Source organism: Phyllopteryx taeniolatus, chromosome 2 (genome assembly GCF_024500385.1).
Source record: "Phyllopteryx taeniolatus isolate TA_2022b chromosome 2, UOR_Ptae_1.2, whole genome shotgun sequence".
Classification (NCBI taxonomy): domain Eukaryota; kingdom Metazoa; phylum Chordata; class Actinopteri; order Syngnathiformes; family Syngnathidae; genus Phyllopteryx; species Phyllopteryx taeniolatus.
Genome location: NC_084503.1, coordinates 30,547,905 through 30,569,587, shown reverse-complemented (window position 1 = coordinate 30,569,587; position 21,683 = coordinate 30,547,905). Strand labels below are relative to the sequence as shown.

Here is a 21,683-nt window from a genome sequence, read left to right as displayed (position 1 = left end):
GGGCACATATAGACAAACAACCATTCACACCTAGGGACAATTTAAAGCTTTCAATTAACCGACCATGCATGTTTTTTGGAATAAGGAGGAAACCGGAGTATCCAGAGAAAAGCCACACAAGGACAAGGAGAACATGGAAAACACCGGAGGAGCTGGGATTTGAACCCAGAACCTCTGAAGTGTGAGGTGGATGTGCTAACCAGTCACCCACAGCAGTAGTACGCGTACTCAACAATATTTAATATTACAATAAAAATGACAGCCATAATAGCATGGTCCCTCGACAGTTGAGAATATATTAAAAATAATTTAAAAATACAATAGAGAAATACTACTATAAATAATAGTAATACAATTCCAAACCTGACTATTCATATGTAAAATAAGTTTGTATTATTATGATAAAGAAGCCCCCCTTAATAAAAACCTCTGCAGTTGAGTACACAAACTGCCGCTATATAAACAGACAGAACACTGAAAAGCAAATAAATCAAAAATAAAATAAGTCATTCTTTTTTCTTATGAAAACATTTTAAAGTATATATATTTTTTAACTTCACACCCCTAGTCTTCTTCTTCTTCTTCTTTTCCTTTCAGCTCGTCCCGTTAGGGGTCGCCACAGCATGTCATTCTTTTCCATGAGAGCCTATCTCCTGCATCCTCCTCTCGAACACCAACTGCCCTCATGTCTTCCCTCACGACATCCATCAACCTTCTCTTTGGTCTTCCTTTCATTCTCTTGCTGGCAGCTCCATCCTCATCGTCTTTCTACCAATATACTGACTATCTCTCCTCTGGATGTGTCTGAACCATCGGAATCTGCTCTCTCTAACTTTGCCTCCAAAACATTGAACCTTGGCTGTCCCTCTGATGAGCTCATTTCTAATTTTATCCAACCTGGTCACTCCGAGAGCGAACCTCAACATCTTCATTTCCGCCACCTCCAGCTCTGCTTTCTGTTGTCTCTTCAGTGCCACTGTCTGTAATCCGTACATCATGGCTGGCCTCACCACATTATTCTAACATACTTCTCTGCCACTCCAGACTTCCACATGCAGTACCACAGTTCCTTTCTGGGTACTCTGTCATAGGCTTTCTCTAACAATGCATCTGTGGTACTCTTTCTAGTCATGAAACCACACTGTTGCTCGCAAATACTCACTTCTGTCCTGAGTCTAGCCTCCATTACTCTTTCCCATAACTTCATTGAGTGGCTCATCAACTTTATTCCTCTATAGTTCCCACAGCTCTGCACATCACCCTTGTTCTTAAAAATGGGCACCAGCACACGTTCCCTCCATTCCTCAGGCATCTTCTCACGCGCCAGAATTCTATTGAACAAGCTGGTCAAAAACTCCACAGGAATGTCATCAGGACCAACTGCCTTTCCATTTTTTATCCTCTTTAATACCTTTCTAACTTCCTCCTTACTAATCATTGACACTTCCTGGTCCACCACATTTGCCTCTCCTTCTCTCTCATTTTCCTCATTCTTCAACTCCTCCAAGAATTCTTTCCATCTGTCCAGCACACTACTGACACCAGTCAACACCTTCCCATCTCTATCCTTATTCACCCTAACCTGCTGCACATCCTTCCCATCTCTATCCCTCTGTCTGGCCAATCTGTAGAGATCCTTTTCTCCTTCTTTAGTGTCCAACCTGGCATACATGTCATCATATGCCTCTTGTTTGGCCTTTGCCACCTCTCCCTTTACCCGATGTCACATCTCAATTTATTGTTTTCTCCTCTCCTCGGTCCTCTCAGTGTCCCACTTCCTCTTAGCTAACCTCTTTCCTTGTATGATTTCCTGTACTGTGAGGTTCCACCACCAAGTCTCCTTCTCTCCTTCCCTGCCAGAAGATACACCAAGTACTCTCCTGCCTGTTTCTCTGATCACCTTGGCTGTAGTGGTCAAGTCTTCTGGAAGCTCCTCCTGTCCACTGAGAGCCTGTCTCAGCTCTTCTCGAAAAGCCGCACAACACTCTTCCTTTCTCAGCTTCCAGCACATTGTTCTCTGCTCTGCCTTTGTCTTCTTAATCTTCCTCCCCACCATCTTACACACCACCATCCTATGCTGTCTAGCCACACTCTCCCCTACCACTACCTTACAGTCGGTAACCTCGTTCAGATTACTTCGTCTGCACAAGATGTAATCCACCTGCGTGCTTCTACCTCCGCTCTTGTAGGTCACCCTATGTTTGTGCCTCTTCCAGAAAAAAGTGTTCACTACAGCCATTTCCATCCTTTTTGCAAAGTCCACCACCATCTGTCCCTCCAAGTTCCTTTCCTGAATGCCATACTTACCCATCACTTCTTCATCACCCCTGTTTCCTTCACCAACATGTCCATTAAAATCTGCACCAATCACGACTCTCTCTCTGTCTGGGATGCTCAGAACTACTTCGTCAAGCTCCTTCCAGAATTTCTCTTTCACCTCTCGGTCACATCCAACCTGTGGGGCATAGCCGCTAATCACATTATACATAACACCCTCAATTTCAAGTTTTAGCCTCACCACTCGATCTGATACTCTTTTCACCTCCAAGACATTCTTAGCTAACTCTTCCTTTAAAATAACCCCTACTCCATTTCTCTTCCCATCTACACTATGGTAAAATAATTTAAACCCTGCCCCTAAGCATCTAGCCTTACTGCCTTTCCACCTGGTCTCCTGGATACACAATAGATCAACCTTTCTCCTAATCATCATGTCAACCAACTCTTGAGATTTTTCTGTCACAGTCCCAATATTTAAAGTCCCCACATTCAATTCTAGGCTCTGTGCTTTCCTCTTCTCTTTCTGCCGAAAAACCCGCTTTCCACCTCTCCTTCGTCTTCGACCCACAGTAGCTGAATTTCCACCGGCGCCCTGTAGGTTAATGGTGCCGGGGGCGGACGTTGTTAACCCTGGCCACGACCGATCCGGTATGGAATTCTTTAGATGAACGCTCATATTTGTTTGGCAAAGTTGGCAAAGCCGGATGCCCTTCCTGACGCAACCCTCTGCATTTATCCGGGCTTGGGACCGGCCTACAGTTTGCACTGGCTTGTGCCCCCCATAGGGCTGCATTACACCCCTAGTATTTCTGTATATATTATGTAACATTGTGCTTAAAAAATAGATTCCGGGCCTGCTCTTTAATAGAATCCTATTATAGATACATGGTCCTCGCTACAGCTGTTTATACAAAACACTATATGAGCAAATACAAAAGCAGTGGTTTTTAACCTGGGTTCGATTGAACCCCAGGGGTTTGGGGTGAGGCAGTCGCTGGGGTTTGACTCGACACACACCAAACATGCGTGCATGCTTTATTCGTAAAAGCCTTTTTACACTGCATTTTGAATGCGTTGTTCATGCCGTTCAAAACGCAAGGGAGCGTCAAAATTGCCGTTTACCATTGCGGGGTTGCGCCTCGAATTGAAATGCTTTGTTCTTTTTTAAACAACATTTCAACGATACAGTTGACTTGAGTAGCATTGCTGTGCCGTCATAAAGCGCATCTAATAATAAAAAAGAGCCCAAAAAATGTACTCTTACCAATGAACCCTTTTCGAGGATTGTAGAAATAAAGAAAAGGAACCAACTTTGTTGTGAATTTTAACAACGAAGTCCGTTCCTCTGATATGGGAGTGGCACTTACCAAGGGGAATGGCAACAGAAAAATTGACATTCACTTACAGTAAATTTTCATTGAATTTAATTTTTGTTTGTTTTTTGTGTGAAATTCATGTTTTGTTGGCTTTGTTATTTTAACACAACGATTTTGTGCGCAACTGATGCGTGGTTCATTTTGTGCATGACTGAGAATCCACACAGACAATAAAATATATACCTGTTTTGAATTTGAAATAAACCATGTTTTATTTTTCAAATTAGGAAGGGTTCCGTGCACTTCGTATGAAACGTGCGGGCTTCCGTCCCTCCAACAAGGTTAAGAACCACTGTACTAAGGTGATTTAATCAAATTTCTTCTTATAATTACGGTTTTACTATTAAAATAACACATTTAGTTGAGTATTTCCTCCGACTGATGAAAGAATGTCAATCAAAGAATTATTACTGGTTGCTCATTCCTTGTCATGGAACCAGAGCAGTTTCTTTCTCACCATCCTGGGAGAGGTTCCTCCACATGTGCTCGGGCTGGCTCAGGTTGCTGCTGTACAAGATCCTGTAGGCCACGATGACACCGTTCGGTTCCAGCGGAGGCCGCCAGCTCGCCAGCACTGAGGACGAGCCAATCGAGCTCAGTCGCAGCTCCTGTGGCGGCGAGGAGGGCCCTGATTGAAACAAAAAAGGAGGAAGGGTGTTGGGGGGCAGTAGTTGGTAATTAAAAGCCACAAATAACATTCTCAGCTGGGCGTGTGTGTGTGTGTGTTTTGACTTGGCGGGGGATTAGACATGTTATATGATAACCATCTGCATCCTCATGCTGCAGCCACCTGGGTACAGCGCGGAGACCAGAGGCGGGCCAATGGGAGGCAAGGAAAGAGAGGCTGGGCCTCAGGAAAAGGGGGACTGGTTGTGGTCATTTCATTTGAAAACACACTCTCATTTCATCGTCTACAATTGACTGGCAGACTGATTACTGGTTCACTATTAGGTGCAACTGCATCATCTGATGCCGTCCAATACAAAAACAAACAAACAAACAAATCTGCCTTTAGTAATTCAATTACAATGGTACGCAGAATATTTAAAACAGTCCTCTAGACAATACCTTACCTCAGTCCAAACAATAGAGTACAATAAAACTTCACACAATGGGAAATTTTGGGTTTTAACAGCAGAAAGTATATATCCATAGTATATAACAGAACACAGGAATATTCAATTACAACCCCAATTCCAATGAAGTTGGGATGTTGTGTTAAACATAAATAAAAAAAGAATACAATGATTTGCAAATCATGTTCGACCTACATTTAATTGAATACACTACAAAGACAAGATATTTAATGTTCAAAATGATAAACTTTATTGTTTTTAGCAAATTATCATGAACTTAGAATTTTATGGCTGCAACACATTCCAAACAAGCTGGGACAGGGTTATGTTTACCACTGTGTTACATCACCTTTTCTTTTCACAACATTCAATAAACGTTTGGGAACTGAGGACGCTAATTGTTGAAGCTTTGTAGGTGGAATTCTTTCCCATTCTTGCTTGATGTACAGCTTCAGCTGTTGAACAGTCCGGGGTCTCCGTTGTCGTATTTTACGCATCATAATGTGCCACACCCGACTGGTGAGAGCGTCAGCCTCACAGTTCTGAGGACCCGGGTTCAATCCAGAAGTTTGCATGTTCTCCCCGTGCCTGCGTGGGTTTTCTCCGGGCACTCCGGTTTCCTCCCACATCCCAAAAACATGCATTAATTGGAGACTCTAAATTGCCCGTAGGTGTGACTGTGAGTGTGAATGGTTGTTTGTTTGTATGTGCCCTGCGATTGGCTGGCAACCAGTTCAGGGTGTACCCTGCCTCCTGCCCGAAGATAGCTGGGATGGGCTCCAGCACGCCCGCGACCCTTGTGAGGAGAAGCGGCTTGGAAAATGGATGGATGGAATGTGCCACAAATTTTCAATGGGAGACAGGTCTGGACTGCAGGCAGGCCAGTCTAGTACTCGCACTATTTTACTACGAAGCCACGCTGTTGTAACACGTGCAGAATGTGGTTTGGCATTGTCTTGCTGAAATAAGCAGGGGCGTCCATGAAAAATACGTTGCTTGGATGGCAGCATATGTTTCTCCAAAACCTGTATGTACCTTTCAGCGTTAATGGTGCCTTCACAGATGTGTAAGTCGCCCATCCCATTGGCACTAACACAGCCCCATACCATAACAGATGCTGTTCCAAAAACAAAAAACAACTGGAACTGTGGACTCGTCGGACCACAGAACACTTTTCCACTTTGCATCAGTCCATCTGAGATGAGCTCAGGCCCAGAGAAGCCAGCGGCGTTTCTGGGTGTTGTTGATAAATGGCTTTTGCTTTGCATAGTAGAGTTTCAAGTTTCATTTACGGATGTAGCGCCAAACTGTATTTACTGACATTGGTTTTCTGAAGTGTTCCTGAGCCCATGTGGTGATATCCTTTACACATTGATGTCGGTTTTTGATGCAGTATCGCCTGAAGGATCGAAGGTCACGGGCATTCAATGTTGGTTTTCGGCCTTGCCGCTTACATGCAGTGATTTCTCCAGATTCTCTGAACCTTTTGATGATATTATTGACCGTAGATGATGAAATCCCTAAATTCCTTGCAATTGTACGTTGAGGAACATTGTCCTTGAACTGTTCGTTATTTTATCACACACTTGTTCACAAGGAGGTGAACCTCGCCCCATCTTTGCTTGTGAATGACTCAGCAATTCAGGAAAAGTCCTTTTAGACCCAATCATGGCACCCAGCTGTTCCCAATTAGTCTGTTCACCTGTGGGATGTTTCAAACAGGTGTTTGATGATGATTTGTCTTTTTTGCCACCTATCCCAGCTTTTTTGGAATGTGTTGCAGCAATAAAATTCTAAGTTCATGATTATTTGCTAAAAACAATACAATTTATCAGTTTTAACATTAAATATCTTGTCTTCGTAGTGGATTCAATTAAATATAGGTTGAAATGATTTGCAAATCATTGTATTCTGTTTTTATTTATGTTTAACACAACGTCCCTACTTCATTGGAATTGGGGTTGCAGTAGGAATCAAAATAGAAAAAAAATATTGATGTACATATAGTATTTACAACAAATAATTGAGAAAAAGTAGAAGACTGAACGCTGGAATTAAATATATAAATTAATTTGTTGTGAACTAATCATTTTAATGTTTTGTCATAATTTGAAATCTTGTATTTTAATAATTTTGTTTTCTATTTTTTTTTTTATTTAAAGTTAAACTTTTGTTTTATTGCCATAAATGTTATATATATATACGATATTTAGTTATTATATTATCCATCCATACATCCATCCATTTCCTTTACCGCTTATCCTCACAAGGGTCGCGGGCGTGCTGGAGTCTATCCCAGCTATCTTCGGGCGGGAGGCAGGGTACACCCTGAACTGGTCGGCAGCCAATCGCAGGGTACATAGAAACAAACAACCATTCGCACTCACATTCACACCTACGGGCAATTTAGAGTCTTCAATCAACCTACCACGCATGTTTTTGGGAAGTGGGAGGAAACCGGAGTGCCCAGAGAAAACCCACCCAGGCACGGGGAGAACATGCAAACTCCACACAGGTGGGGCCGGGATTGGAACCCCGGTCCCCAGAACTGTGAGGCAGATGTGCTCACCAGTCGATCACTGTGCCTTTTATGCAATATATTATATGACCAGGACAAATAATTTCAAAAACGTTTCCCACCATTAATGTGACCTAAAACCGATAAAACTCAACTGAAAAAATCAGAAAACATTTTGAGAGGGTAAATAAAAATAAACTGAGATAATGTGGTTATAACTGTGTAACGAGGGCTGTGCTCAGAATTATCACATTCAAACTCCTGTTAAATGGGAGTCAGCACACATCTGCCACCATTTACAATACACTAAATCCTTCAAATATATAGACTGTAATGTACACTCAATGGCATTTAATATTAATGTACATTTAAACATACTATTAAACTTTCAGTCCATTGTTTTTTTGCTGCATTTGTGTGTATGTGCGCGCTTGTGTGCAATTTTAAATTAATCCATACATTTTTTTATTTATTTTTTTTAAACAACAAAGACTCACTGTCGGAGAGGGTGCACTCCTCCACGGAGCTGCTGAAGGGTCCCACCGCATCCATGCCGTTGGACTGCACCGCCAGCTCATAGCGAGTGAAGGGCTTCAGCGCACCGATCAGGATCTCCTGAGCAGCACTGCACACCACACGTCAAGTACAAAACATCAAAAGTCACTCTCGTTTTTGTAAACGAGTTTCAAAAAGGTTATGGTGCAGCATGTACTGTATATAGACCGTGTACCCACACTGTAGTGCTATACAACTGGACTGTATTACACTGACTGCCATTTCTAATAAAGTGCTTTCGTTTTCTTTTCAAGCTGAACAAGGTAACCAAAATATAAACAGGCAACATTTTTTAGGCAAGTCTCATATAAAATCACATTTGATTTCAGTTGTACCTAATGAATTGACCGATAAGCGTATGCGCATGTGTAAAGTTGTTACGAAATGTGCAAAAGGAACAATGAATACACTTTATGGTAGTTGTACTGGTTGCCAAATACAATGTGGAGACTATCCATCCGTCTATTCATTTTCTTCCGCTTATACAGGTTCGGGTCATGGGGGCAGCAGCTTAAGCAGGGAAGCCCAGACTTCCCTCTCCCCAGCCACTTCGTCCAGCTCTTCTGGGGGGATCTCGAGGCGTTCCCAGGCCAGCCAGGGGACAAAGCATGTACTGGGTTGTCCCCAGGGCCTCCTACCGATGTGACCTGCTCGGAACACTTCACGAGGGAGGCGCCCAGGAGACATCCTAAATAGATGCCAGACCCACCTCATCTGGCTCCTCTTGATGCAGAGGAGCAGCACCTCGATTCTGAGCACCTGCCGGATGACCGAGCTTGCTCATGCTATCTCTAAGGGAGAGCCTGGAAACCCTGCAAAGGATACCCTCCCATAATTGACAACTCTAAATTGCCCGTAGGTGTGAATGTGAGTGCGAATGTTTGTTTGAATGTGCCCTGCGATTGGCTGGCAACCAGTTCAGGGTGTACCCCGCCTCCTGCCCGATGACAGCTGGGATAGGCTCCAGCACGCCCGAGACCCTAGTGAGGAGAAGCGGCTCAGAAAATGGATGGATGGATGGATGAATTTTAATTAACCAATTTAGAAGAAATAAAACTTACCAAATCCATGCAACAAATATTACAGGAGTGATTATAATGTAACTATAGGATTAACTCCAGAAGTGTGTTTTGCTTTTTACCCCCCACCCCACCATTTCCATGAAGTCAACTAAGATGAAAAACCCAGAGGCCTGACAGTTTTTATTTAGTGCATCAATCTGATCCAACCTCAAACACTGAACGCTTTTTACCTGGCAGCACTCACACATCATCACATCCCTTTCATAAAAATGATGAAACCCCTCCAAGACCCTTCAAACACAATGCAACCCTGTCTCGATCTTGAGTGCCAGCAGCTGTAACGAACAGTTGATGATGTGACTGAGGACAGATGGTCGGGCTCACCTGGTGTGGTACGTGACCAGCGAGGCATTGGTGATTCCGGCCGGGCTGCAGCGCACCGTGTAGTTGATAATGCGCACCGTGCTGAAGCGAGGTTTCTCCCAGCGGAGCCGGATGGACGTGGTGCCGTTGGCCAGTGCCTGAATGCTGCTCGGTGGTAAAGGGGGCGGCCGCATGGGTACCAAAGACGCTTGAATGCGAAACAGGCCTGAGTTATTTAACACATTTTTTTGTGTGTGGATGAAATCCGTTAAAAATGTTTATTATTTCACCAGCGCTGCAATAAATTTGGTGTCATTTTTAAATGGATTTACCCTGTGGTAATGTATCAGAAACAATTGGAAAAAGAGACGAGCTGTAAATGAAGGATTTTCATTCCTACTCCAAATGTGATTTTGAGGAATTTCAAACAGGTTAATATTGTTTCTCTTGTAACAAATACGTCTATAGAAGCTCATAACATAATAAAAGCCCATCACGTAATAAATGGCCAATAACCTAATAAAAGTCCTGAACCTATAACATAATACAGTAACTTTTGACCAATAACTTAATAACTTATTATGTTACTGGCCTGGTTCAAATAAATTATTTGTAAATGTAATAAATGAGCCCATACTAAAATATTAAATTATGTAATGGCACTATTACATTTTGAAAAGGACAAATATATTACATTATGTGGCATTATTACGTTATGGGCCGTTATTACATTAAGGGCTTCTACAAGAGAAGACAATAACATAATAACAGGGGGCTGGGTGGGTGCTGACGGACCTTTGCCATTGCGGATGGCCAACCGTTTGTCGATTCATTGGGTTTTTACTTTTGAGGGAGACCACTGCCCTGGACTACAAGGAGTGCACGAGGACATTTTACCAAATGAAAAGCAGGAGGGTTCACTGTTTCGCCTCTGACTGTGTAATGTGTCAATGAGAACGGTCAAGACAATTTTCAACTAGCATTTAACAGGGCCACACTTAGCCAAGTTAAAGTTGATTAACATTGCTGTTTAACCATACACAAATGCACATTTGTTATACCAGTACTTAATTTAATATTGATATTCTGTATTTTTATTAAAATGCATGTAAATACTTCAGGGAAAGAGTGTTTTCGCCAGTGGAGGGTGCAGCACACATATGTGTGTGAATGATTAGCATGGTGCCTCAATTTGAGCCAGAGAAAACACATATTTTGCAGTTCTATGGGATTCTTACCTTTATCAGCCTTTTCTGTCCTTCCTTTCCATACTGCAGCTGATCCATCTGTCTGCTTGTTGAACGCCCAGACTCTCACTTCATACTTCTGGTCTGGAACTACCACAAACATATCAAAAGGAACGAGGTTTGAGATGTCTTTACAAGTGGAAATTCCTGGTAATTTTTGGGAAAACTGTACCTCTAGAGACAAAGAAAAGCCATCGTGATGCATGACGTAAACAAGTCCAGTTATCTACATGATGAGCACAGCAAGTGTTTTGCTTTTAATTTTGCTTTTCAATATGGCTGAGTCGACAAGGAATCCAGCTCGGTGAGCATCCAAAGGATTAGCTCCACAAGTGTACAGTGCTTTTTTTTTTCCTTTGGCTTTTGCTGTCCTGGGTCTGGACTTCAAAATCGTGAAACGTTACACCCCTACTCGCTAGGGTCAGGGGTGAGCTGGAGCCTAACCCAGCTGACTTTGGAAGAGAGGTGGCGTACACCTTGGACTGGTTACTAGCCAATTAGAGACAACAGGCAACGGAAGTTCTTGCAAATTAGGAACGTGGTAAACACATACTCTTTTCTGGCTTCTTAGTACAATACAGCAACAGTAATAAAAGATGAAAAACGGAATGTACGCTGCTGAGTTTTGTCTTTATGTGAAGAAAGTCACCTCCCAGGCTCTGAAACAAAATGAGAGCAACTCACCAAGCCCTGTAAGGAGATGGTATCTGGCCTTCTTGCGGAGCCTGACTACGTGAGTCTGCGTCGTCTTCTCCCCGTCGGCGTCCACCTCTCGGCAAGATAGCTTGTAGCCTGAGACGGCCGTGTGATTGGGCGAGGGCTGCCACGTGACGTTGAACGTGCTTACTCGAGCTCGGACCTTCAGCTCAGTGGGAGCAAACATCACTGGGTACATGGGGAAATGTGGGGGAATGTGTTTTAGTGTCCAGGCAGGTCCACTGATAGGCTGAACGCTAAAGTGGGCAATATAGGGGTTGCCATGGCAGCTCATGTTATCTAGGTTCATTAAGCAAAATGGAAATACTTTTCAGGTCAATTCCTACTTAATTTTTATATTTAAAAAAACATTTATGGTTGTTTTTTTATGCAATAGTTCTTGCGATGGTGATTTTTTTTTTTTTTTTTGTTAGCCGTTAGCTACAAGGATCAAAAACTAAATCATGAAATATTTTATTCTATAATGAGTGAATTTACTGTAAATTAGCTGCACTTTTTTAATTGAACTGCTGAAACTACATTTTCCATAATATTCTAATTTATTGAGACTGACCTGTATACCTTCATCTGTCCTACAAAAACATCACCTTCCCATAGACTGCAGTACAAATATATTAATTATTTATTAATATTATTATCAATAAAAGTATATATTAATAACTTTAACCGAGGCAGTCATTTAAAACTACTTCAGTCTGAAATGTACATTTAAAATTTGAATTAGATTTTTTGAAACCATTTAAAGGCCAGTATGTGTAATAAAAATGGGTTCAAACAACCAAATTGTCATTAATATTTTATATATTTCAGGCGGAAGAACTAGTTCATTATAAAATATTAATTAGATTTAGGGGGACTTTAACCCTTCATTATTTAACTGGTGTGGACTTTGAAAAAGGTCTTAAGAAGTTGGATGCAATACACATCCACACACGCATCCACACCCAAACACCCGCATGCATCCATGTACACACGCGCACACACGCGCACACACGCGCACACGCACACACACACACACACACACACACACACACACAAAGTCTTGTTTGAGTTTCAGACCATATTAAGCTTAAAATGTTAGGTTGAAAAAAAGAAGTTAATAAAACAGCATGTGGACTTCTAAAACAAAAGACTTTGAAAAACGTCTTAAGAAGTTGGATGCAATACACATCCACACACGCATCCACACCCAAACACCCGCATGCATCCATGTACACACGCGCACACACGCGCACACGCACACACACACACACACAGACTCTTTATTTTTAAATAGACACCAATATCCAACATCAATAATGGCACTGCATTGTGAGTTGAAGTCAGCATTTCAGTACCAAAGCACCCTTGAAGAAAAGGGAGGAAATTTTGCCGTCTGCTTTGAATGGGAAAAACAATCTTTATTACATTAAGTGATGTTAAGATTAAAAAAAAAAAAAACATTAAAAATAGTTTCGCTTTTTTGTATTCTTTGTGTGTAATCTTGCCACTTAGCAAAACAAACTTATTATGTGAATGTCTTTTCAATGCCGATATTTATGGCCTCTTTATAAGAAGCACTGCGTGAACTCTCTGCCTTCTGCACTGTGTTGTATATGCAAATTCTAAATTTGTTTTTGTTTACGTCAATGTGCTTTAGCATATTCAATGGGTACGTATACTGTTGTCCTCCTTGCATGCCATTTTTTAATTTCCTGTATCCATTATTGCTGCTGAAATGATGCAAATTTCCCCACTGTGGGACTAATGAAGGTTATCTCACCTTATCTTAAACGACGATCAGAATAATATCATTCATGTTTTCACACTTGGCAGAGCTAAAGCAACATAGCAAACTTGGATTTTTTTTGGACATTATTCAATTCTCCAAACCCCAATTCCATTGACGTTGGGACGTCGTCTATCCATCTATCTATTTTCCGAGCCGCTTCTCCTCACTAGGGTCGCGTGCTGTAGCCTATCCCAGCTATCTTTGGGCGAGAGGCGGGATACACCCTGAACTGTTCGCCAGGCAATCGCAGGGCACATTAAAAAAAAACATTCGCACTTACATTCACACCTACGGGCAATTTAGAGTCTTCAATTAACCTACCACACATGTTTTTGGAATGTGGGAGGAAACCAAAGTACCCAAAGAAAACCCACACAGGCACGGGGAGAACATGCAAACTCCACACAGGGGAGGCCGGATTTGAACCCGGGTCCTCAGAAGTGTGAGACAGATATGATGGGATGTTGTTTAAAATGTAAATAAAAACAGAATACAATGATTTTCAAATAATGTTCAACCTATATTCAGTTGAATACACTACAAACACAAGATATTAAATGTTAAAACTGATAAACTTTTTTTTGTTGTTGCAAATATTCCCTCATTTTGAAACTGATGCCCACAACACATTCCCAAAAAGCTGGGACAGGCACATGTTTACCTCTGTGTTACATCACCTTTTAACACTCAACATGCATTTGTGAAGTGAGGACACTAATTGTTGAAGCTTTGTAGGTGGAATTCTTTCCGATTCTAGCTTGACGTGTCGCCGTTGCGGTATTTTGCTCTTCATGATGCGCCACACATTTTCAATGCGTGACAAGTCTGGACTGCTGGCAGGCCCGTATAGTACTTGCAAACTTTTATTACAAAGCCACACTGTTGTAACGTGTGCAGAATGTGGCTTGGCATTGTCTTCCTGAAATAAGCAGAGGAGTCCCTGAAAAAGATGTTGCTTGGATAGCAACATATGTTGCACCAAAGCCTGTATGTACCTTTCAGCATTAATGGTGCCTTCACAGATGTGCAAGTTACCCATGCCACAGGCACTAACACTTTGGCCCGAAGGACCCGACGTTCATGATTTCCAACAACAATTTGAAATATGGACTCGTCAGGGCACAGCACACTTCTCCACTTTGCATCAGTCCATCTCAGATGAGGTCGGGCCCAGAGAAGCCGGCGGCATTTCTATGTTGTTGATATATGGCTTTCACTTTGCATAGTAGAGTCTTAACTTGCATTTGTAGATGTAGCGACGAACTACGTTAACTGACAACAGTTTTCTGAAGCGTTCCTGAGCCCTCGCGGAAATATCCTTTACACAGTGATACCGTTTTTTAATGCAATGCCGCCTGAGGTCACGGGCATTCAATGTTGGTTTTCGGCTTTGCTGCTTATGTGCAGAAATCCCTAAATTCCTTACAATTGTACGTTGAAAAACGTTCTTAAAACTGTTGGACTATTTGCTCACGCAGTTGTTCACAAAGTGGCGAACCTCGCCCCATCCTTGCTTGTAACCAACTGAGCCTTTCGGGGATGCTCCTTTTAAACCCAATCATGACACTCACCTGTTTCTAACTAACCTGTTCACCTGTGGAACGTTCCAAACAGGTGCTTTTGAGCATTCCTCAACATTCCCAGTCTTTTGATGCTCCTGTCCTAGCTTTTTTGGAAGGTGTTGCAGACATCAAATTCAAAATGAGAGAATATTTGAAAAAGAAAAAAAAAACTGTCATGTGCATCAGTCTGAACATTGAATATCTTGTCTTTGTGGTGTATTCAATTGAAGTATATAAGTACAGGAAAGATTTGCAAATCACCCTATTGTATTTTTATTTATGTTTTACACAATGTCCTAACTTCATTGGAATTGAGGTTAGTAATTTAAGCTTGAATTACAGTAGTTTATACCGCACTGTGTGGACTTTTGAGAGCAAATACTTCAGGCATTTATACTGAAGTTATCATTTCAATAGCAAGTCACCCTTGCAGAAAACAGTATAAGTTGCACAATTTTTCTGCATGCTTTAAATGGTGGACAAATAGCAGTCCAAATTGATTACATCAGTTTATGTTTGGATACAAATTTTGATGGGACTTTTTTTTTTTTTTTGTCGCCCGAAGCAAAGGTGTGGAACAAATTAGCTTTGTGTGCTCCACTAGGGAACAGAGACTGTAATTCTAAAAACAATCAATATAATTAATATTATCTGAAAAATTGTCAGAAAATCTCCCTCACATCCATTAAGGGTTAAACAGAAAACAAACATAAAAACTTTTGTCTTTTAATTAATGGCTATGAAGTACCTACACAGTCAACATGACTTGACGTGTTATGTATGTCAGTGTGGTGGGCAGACACCTCTTACTGACGTTATTAAATGCCCGCATTCATTATGCTCACTCGCTAGAGATTAATAAAGAGCTTGACATAGCAGCATTTTTTCCTCATATTAAAACGTGTCTGTCCTTTTATCTTTTTTGAATGGCTGCCAAGCTCACGTTCAATACTTTGCAATTCCCGTCAAGCTTGGCAGACACATTGTTCTGCGTGCATTGTTCGCACCACCGACTAATGTCTCTGAGTGCTCGGATAGCGTCTTTGCTGAGATAAGTGTGCGCTGCGTGTTAAAAAAAAACCCTCTTCTCACAAGTCGGACATTAAGCACCAGGCTGCATTGTGAAACCTAACACTATTAAATATGACTTTCTTCTATAAAAAAAAACACATAAATCTTCACCCCAAAATGTGGGAATTCCCACACAACAAGTCTGAAGTCATAAGGCTTACCCATGCGGTGGCTGGTATGGTTGTAGTGGGCCAGCGTCTGGTGCTGAGCCCACTCGGACGGGACACCGAAGCCGACACCTGTTCCAGCTGCTATTCTCAATCTGTATGCCTGGTTGGGCTGCAGCTCCCTGAGCGTAAACTGGGTCTCATTACCGGCCACCTCCACTGAGTAAACAGTGTCCGCTGTGGGAAAATGAACACGGTGGACTAATTTACAAGGATTGACTGGGCTCATCTGCGTTTGAGTCATTTTTGGTCCCGATTAGGGTTGCAAATAACGATTATTTCAATAATTGATTTGTCGATTATTTTTTTAGAGATGAATCGATGAATCGGATTCAGTTACTGGTTTGGTCCTTAATGTCAGAAAACACGCAAAAATGGTGATCATTATTTTTCCAAAGTAAAAGCAGATGTTTTTAAATGTCTTATCTTGAATAAACACAAAGATAATAGCCTCCTTTAATGGAGAACTACAGAAATCTATGAATACTTATTATTGAGAGGCAGAAATTCTGAGGATTTGGACAATTTTAAGTTAAAACATTTTAAAAATGGCGCAAACTTGTATGAGCTATGACCTGCCCATTAAAAAACAGGCAGATTTCAGATGACAAGAAATAGGGTGTGTAAAGTGTTCTAAGACTCTTGATCCTTGAGGTATTTTGACAAAAGCATGTCAGACCTGGGAGCTGTTTTCAACGGTGGCAGAAATTGTACAATATGTGTCCTTTAAGAAGATTAACAAGGAAAAAAATATCAATTTGATATTTTTGACCAGTGTTTCCCAAACAAAGGCGTATGTTTTACGGTAAAAAATCTCACGACACACCACAAAACAATAATGGAAGGGAAGTGGCATTAAAACAGGCCAAAAGCCATAGGTCAGGGGGGTGAGGCGGAGCAAGTGACTAGTTGCATACTCGGTGTGGTTTAACCAAATGTAAGAGTACAGAAACAAGTCTTAAGTCAAGATTTCTAATTTGCACAGGTAAGGCACTCGAACTCGAACTGGAGCTGTTCTGGAACCTGCCGACTTAATTTTGTTTTTTCTCTCAGAGTCACCAAAAGAAAAAGTAATTAATAATTTAATGCGGCACACCTACTGATCTCGCACAACACACCAGTGTGCCACGGCACAGTGGTTGGGAATCACTGTTTTACACTACTTCAATCAAATATAATTCAGATTCAAAAACTATTGCTTTCTTTGAGGAGAAATACTGTATACACGAGGGAGAAGTATTTAGACTTGTGTCTGGTGAGAGTGATGAAAGAAGAATACAAAACATGATGTTCATCATTCATAACACCTCACCATCATCTAGAGAGCTGTACTCGATACGGTAGCTGGTAACGGCCCCTCGACTGTGCTGCGAGGACAACGGATGCCACATCAACCTGATGTCCGTCGGTGACGTGCTGGCTATTGACAGCTGAGGAGGTGCGCTAGGAACTGGAAGACAGATGAGGACATAAAGTCTTTCCAGGTTAAAGAATAACGAAGTCAATGCACACAATTGAGATTCAGCCCCCCCCCCAGCTATGATACTTACCATCCTCAAGCATGTCAACAGTAACAGGCAGAGACGGGCGACTGGCTCCCAAGGGAGAGTAAGCCACCACAAAGAAGGTGTACGCGGTGTGGGGGAGAAGATCCTTGACGTGATACTCCGTGGTGTCGTTATTCATCGCAAATTGGTATTCCATGTTGTCTGAGCCTGAGAAATAATTCAAGTGAGTAATATTTGTTGCCACTAGTTGGCTGTCATCACCTTTACTAGGTCTGACACCACCGTGCGTCGCAGTAGATATCTTTACCGCGTCACACACCATCTGCAGAGCACACGTGGCATCTGTAAAGCTGAAATTCTGCTGGAGTTGGAAGAATAAATTAAATAAAGATTTTGGAGAGCAACATTTTAAGTTAATTTATTATTCATTTAATTAAGTGAGCTATACACCATAACACAATAATACTCTGTACTTATCATAATATGCAGCATAGTGTATTTGTCTGCATTTTATTTTCAGTATAATTTATTTGTAAGGAATAAAAATAAAAAGTAATTTTAAAAAATTACAGTAAATTCAATATACAATAAAATTAATAACACTATAAAGACAACAGTACTGTGTATAACAATAAATGGTAAATGTATTGCACTTACACGATACTAATATATAGCACTTTTACTATCACACTGGCCAAAGCGCTTTACAGAGTCACAAACTCATGCACCAATGGGCAGTTGCTGCCATGTAAGGAGCTGCCAGAACCAATGGAAGCAATTTGGGTTGAGTGTCTTGCCCAAAGACAATTTGACAGCAGAGCCAGTATTCGAACTGTTGACCCTTTGGTCACTGGAAACCCGATCTACCAATTGAGCCACAGTCACCTCTCAATGACAAGCTATATAACACTAATGTATAAAGCAACGAAAAGCGCAAAGCATAGCGCTTTTCATGCACAAGGTAACTCAATGTGCTGTACATGATTAAAAGCATTTAAAAACAAAGAAAAAACAGCTCATAAACATTTAAAACAAAGACAAAAAAAATAAGACAAATACAATTTGAACAGCATACAAGCATGCAAGAAATGCATGGGAAAATCCATCCATCCATCCATTTTCTGAACCAGCTATCCTCACAGGGGTCGCAGGAGTGCTGGAGCCTATCCCAGCTATCTTTGGGCAAGAGACGGGGTACACCCTGAGCTGGTCGCCAGCCAATCCCAGGGCACATATAAACAAACAACCATTCGCACTCACATTCACACCTAAGGGCAATATAGAGTCTTCAATCAATCGACCATGCATGTTTTTGGGATGTGGGCTGAAACCGGAGTGCCCGGAGAAAACCCATGCAGGCATGGGGAGAACATGCAAACTCCAGACAGGCGGGGCCGCGATTTGAAACTCGGTCCTCAGAACTGTGAGGCAGGCGCTCTAACCAGTCGGCCACCTGAAGAGTTTTTAACCTGGACTTAAAAACATGCACAATTGGGGCTGACGTCACTTCTGTTGGCAACTTACTCAATTTGTGTGCAGCATAATAGCTAAATGCTGCTTCACCATGTTTGCTTGAATCTGTCGATCTCAGAGCCCTAATGGGTTTATATCCCATTAGCATTTCTTTCATGTATTCAGGACCTAAACCATTTAGTGATTTATAGACCAGTAGAAGAAATTTTAAATATATTCTCAAGCTAACTGGAAGCCAGTGTAAAGACTTTAGAATTGGAGTAATATGCTCTGACCTCTTTGTTCTGGTCAGAACCCGAGCTGCAGCATTCTGAATGAGCTGCAGCTGTTTAATGCTGTTTTTGGGGAGTTCAGTCAGAAGACCATTACCATAGTCAAGTCTACTTGAGATAAAATTATGGTTGAGCTTCTTCTGGTCTGCTTGACACATGCAAGCCTTCACTCTGGATATGTTCTTCAGATGGTAGAAGGCAGTTTCAGTAATTGATTTGATATGACTGTTGAAAGTCAGGTCGGAATCTATCAGAACACCAAGGTTTCGGACTTGGTCTTTGGTTTGTAAAGAGAGTGACTCCAGGTATTTACTAACAGCAATACTCTTTTCTTTATTGCAAAAAACAATTATCTCAGTTTTCTTGTGGTTTAATTTAAGAAAATGTTGGCTCATCCAGTTATTTATCCGTTTTAGGCAGTGACACAACACCTCAATTGAACTGTAGTCATCTGGAAACACTGCTAGATATAACTGTGTGTCATCGGCATAGCTCTGATAGTCAAAATTAAAGTTCTGAAGAATTTTACCCAAGGGTAGCATATACAGGCTGAACAGGAGGGGTCCAAGAACTGACCCTTGAGGGACTCCATAGGTCATTGCCATTCGATGAGATTGTACTACAATGGTTAAAAAATAACTTCTTTCCTCCAGGTAGGACCTGAACCATTTAAGAACTGTTCCATTTAGTCCTACCCACGTTTCCAACCTGTTCATCAGTATATTATGATCTACAGCAGTCGTCCCCAACCACCGGTCCGCGGACCAGTACCGGGCCCTGAGGCATTTGTTACCGGGCTGCAGATGAAGAATGACCAATTTATATAATTACTGTTGTATTGCAATTCGTGTGTCAATGTGTTTTATCTTGAAAATTGACCGGATCTTCTCCGCCGCACCAACTGCGCGTCTCAATTGACACATCGAGACGACACAGAACGCTTCCGTTTCCGGTCCCAGCCGGCTTGAATGTTTCTGTTTACGGTCCGAGCGGGCTGGCTAATGGCGGGAGAGTTCAAAGAACGAAATCATTTCATAAACTAATTCAGTTCATTACATTTACTGAAAAGATTTGTTCTTTTGAACGAAACGTTCATGAACGAAACAAAACTATTTCAGGAGTCCCACTTAAAATACGGGTTTATCGCAACAGTTAACTCTCACGCACCAAGTCCGCTCTGATACAGATACAGTCGTAGGTTGCAGCTGGACACAGGCAGAACTACTTTTACGGAGTTAAAAGTCTACTCTCATTGAGGAGCTCCGACCCACACTCCGACCCACACTCCTGCGTGTGTATGTATGTGTGTGTGTGTGTGTGTGTGTGTGTGTATATATATATATATACACACACACACACACACACACACACACACACACACACACACACACACACACATATATACATACACACACACACGCCACCACAGCCGGTCCGTGGGAAAGATTCCGACTCATAACCGGTCAGCGGTGCAAAGAAGGTTTGGGAACACTGATCTAACGTATCAAAAGCAGCACTGAGATCCAACAAGACCAGAATTGACAATTTTCCCGAGTCAGTATTCAACCTTATATCATTTAGCACTTTGATAAGAGCAGATTCTGTACTGTGATGAGTTCGGAACGATTGAAATTTGTCAAAAAGTCCATTTAAGTTCAAGAAATTGCTGACTTGGTAAAAATGATCTTACTCAACAATCTAGGCTATGAAAGGGAGATTTGAGATGGGTCTATAGCTTGCTAACATGGAAGCATCCAGCACTCTATTTTTTAGCAGAGGCTTAATGGCAGCTACTTTAAGAGCTTTAGGAAACTCGCCTGACTGAAATGAGCAATTGATTATTTGCTGCAAATCAGCTAGCACAGACTTTGCAATATCTTTGAAAAAGTCAAATGGCATTAAGTCAAGACAGCTTGTTGATGGTTTCAGCTGCTGAACCGTATTCTCTGCAGTTTTTTGATTAACTGTATCAAATTCTGACATGCTAATAGAGTTTTTCCTGGGTGGCTTCAGATTTAGTATCATTTTATCATTTTGCTGATTTGTGATATTTAACCTGAAGGATTGTATTTTAGCACTAAAATAACAAGCAAATTCATTGCATTTATCTGCTGTTAGGAGTTCTGGAGCTATCTGATTCGGGGGTTGTGAGCTTGTCAACCACAGCAAACAGAGTGCGAGTATTGTTGAAGTTCTTACTGATGATTTCAGAGTGTTGCTGTCTAGCCCTGACTAACTCTTGGTTAAAATTACAAAGACTTTGTCTGAAGAGGTCTTAGTCAATTTGGAGTTTAGTTTTTCTCCACTGACGTTCTGCTTTCCTACACTTTGATTTTAGAGGTCTTTACCATCATTGTGCTCCTCCACAGTGTTCTAGGTCGCATCAAGATTGTCTTAGTTTTAATAGGAGCGACAGAATTCATGACATTTGAGATTTTACAGGTGGAATTATCCAAAAGTTCAGCAACTGTCTCAGCATTCACAGTTTGTGGCACAGCAATGGTCTCCATAAACTTAGTGGCGGTACTCTCATTTATGTACCTTTTCTTAATAGACATAGAGGTTGTCTGAACTTTTGGAAGATTCTGTAATTCAAAGAAATAGCCATATCCTTAATGTCAATTGATAGAATTTCAATATCCTTAGAGATGACCAGGTCTAAGATGTGACCCTGAGTGTGGGTTGGACTCTTAACATCTTGAGAA

At 41.5% G+C, this 21,683-nt stretch overlaps 1 protein-coding gene across 1 annotated transcript in view; it reads right to left on the bottom strand.

Annotated features, from left to right (window-relative positions):
* The window catches only part of igdcc4 (immunoglobulin superfamily, DCC subclass, member 4), a 117,136-nt gene that overhangs the window by 8,496 nt on the left and 86,957 nt on the right, over positions 1 to 21,683 (bottom strand). The window contains 8 exon segments of the mRNA XM_061765685.1: positions 4,114 to 4,284; positions 7,748 to 7,875; positions 9,212 to 9,398; positions 10,429 to 10,527; positions 11,122 to 11,322; positions 15,720 to 15,902; positions 17,038 to 17,175; positions 17,276 to 17,440. Coding sequence (XP_061621669.1) covers positions 4,114 to 4,284; positions 7,748 to 7,875; positions 9,212 to 9,398; positions 10,429 to 10,527; positions 11,122 to 11,322; positions 15,720 to 15,902; positions 17,038 to 17,175; positions 17,276 to 17,440 — 1,272 coding nt within the window.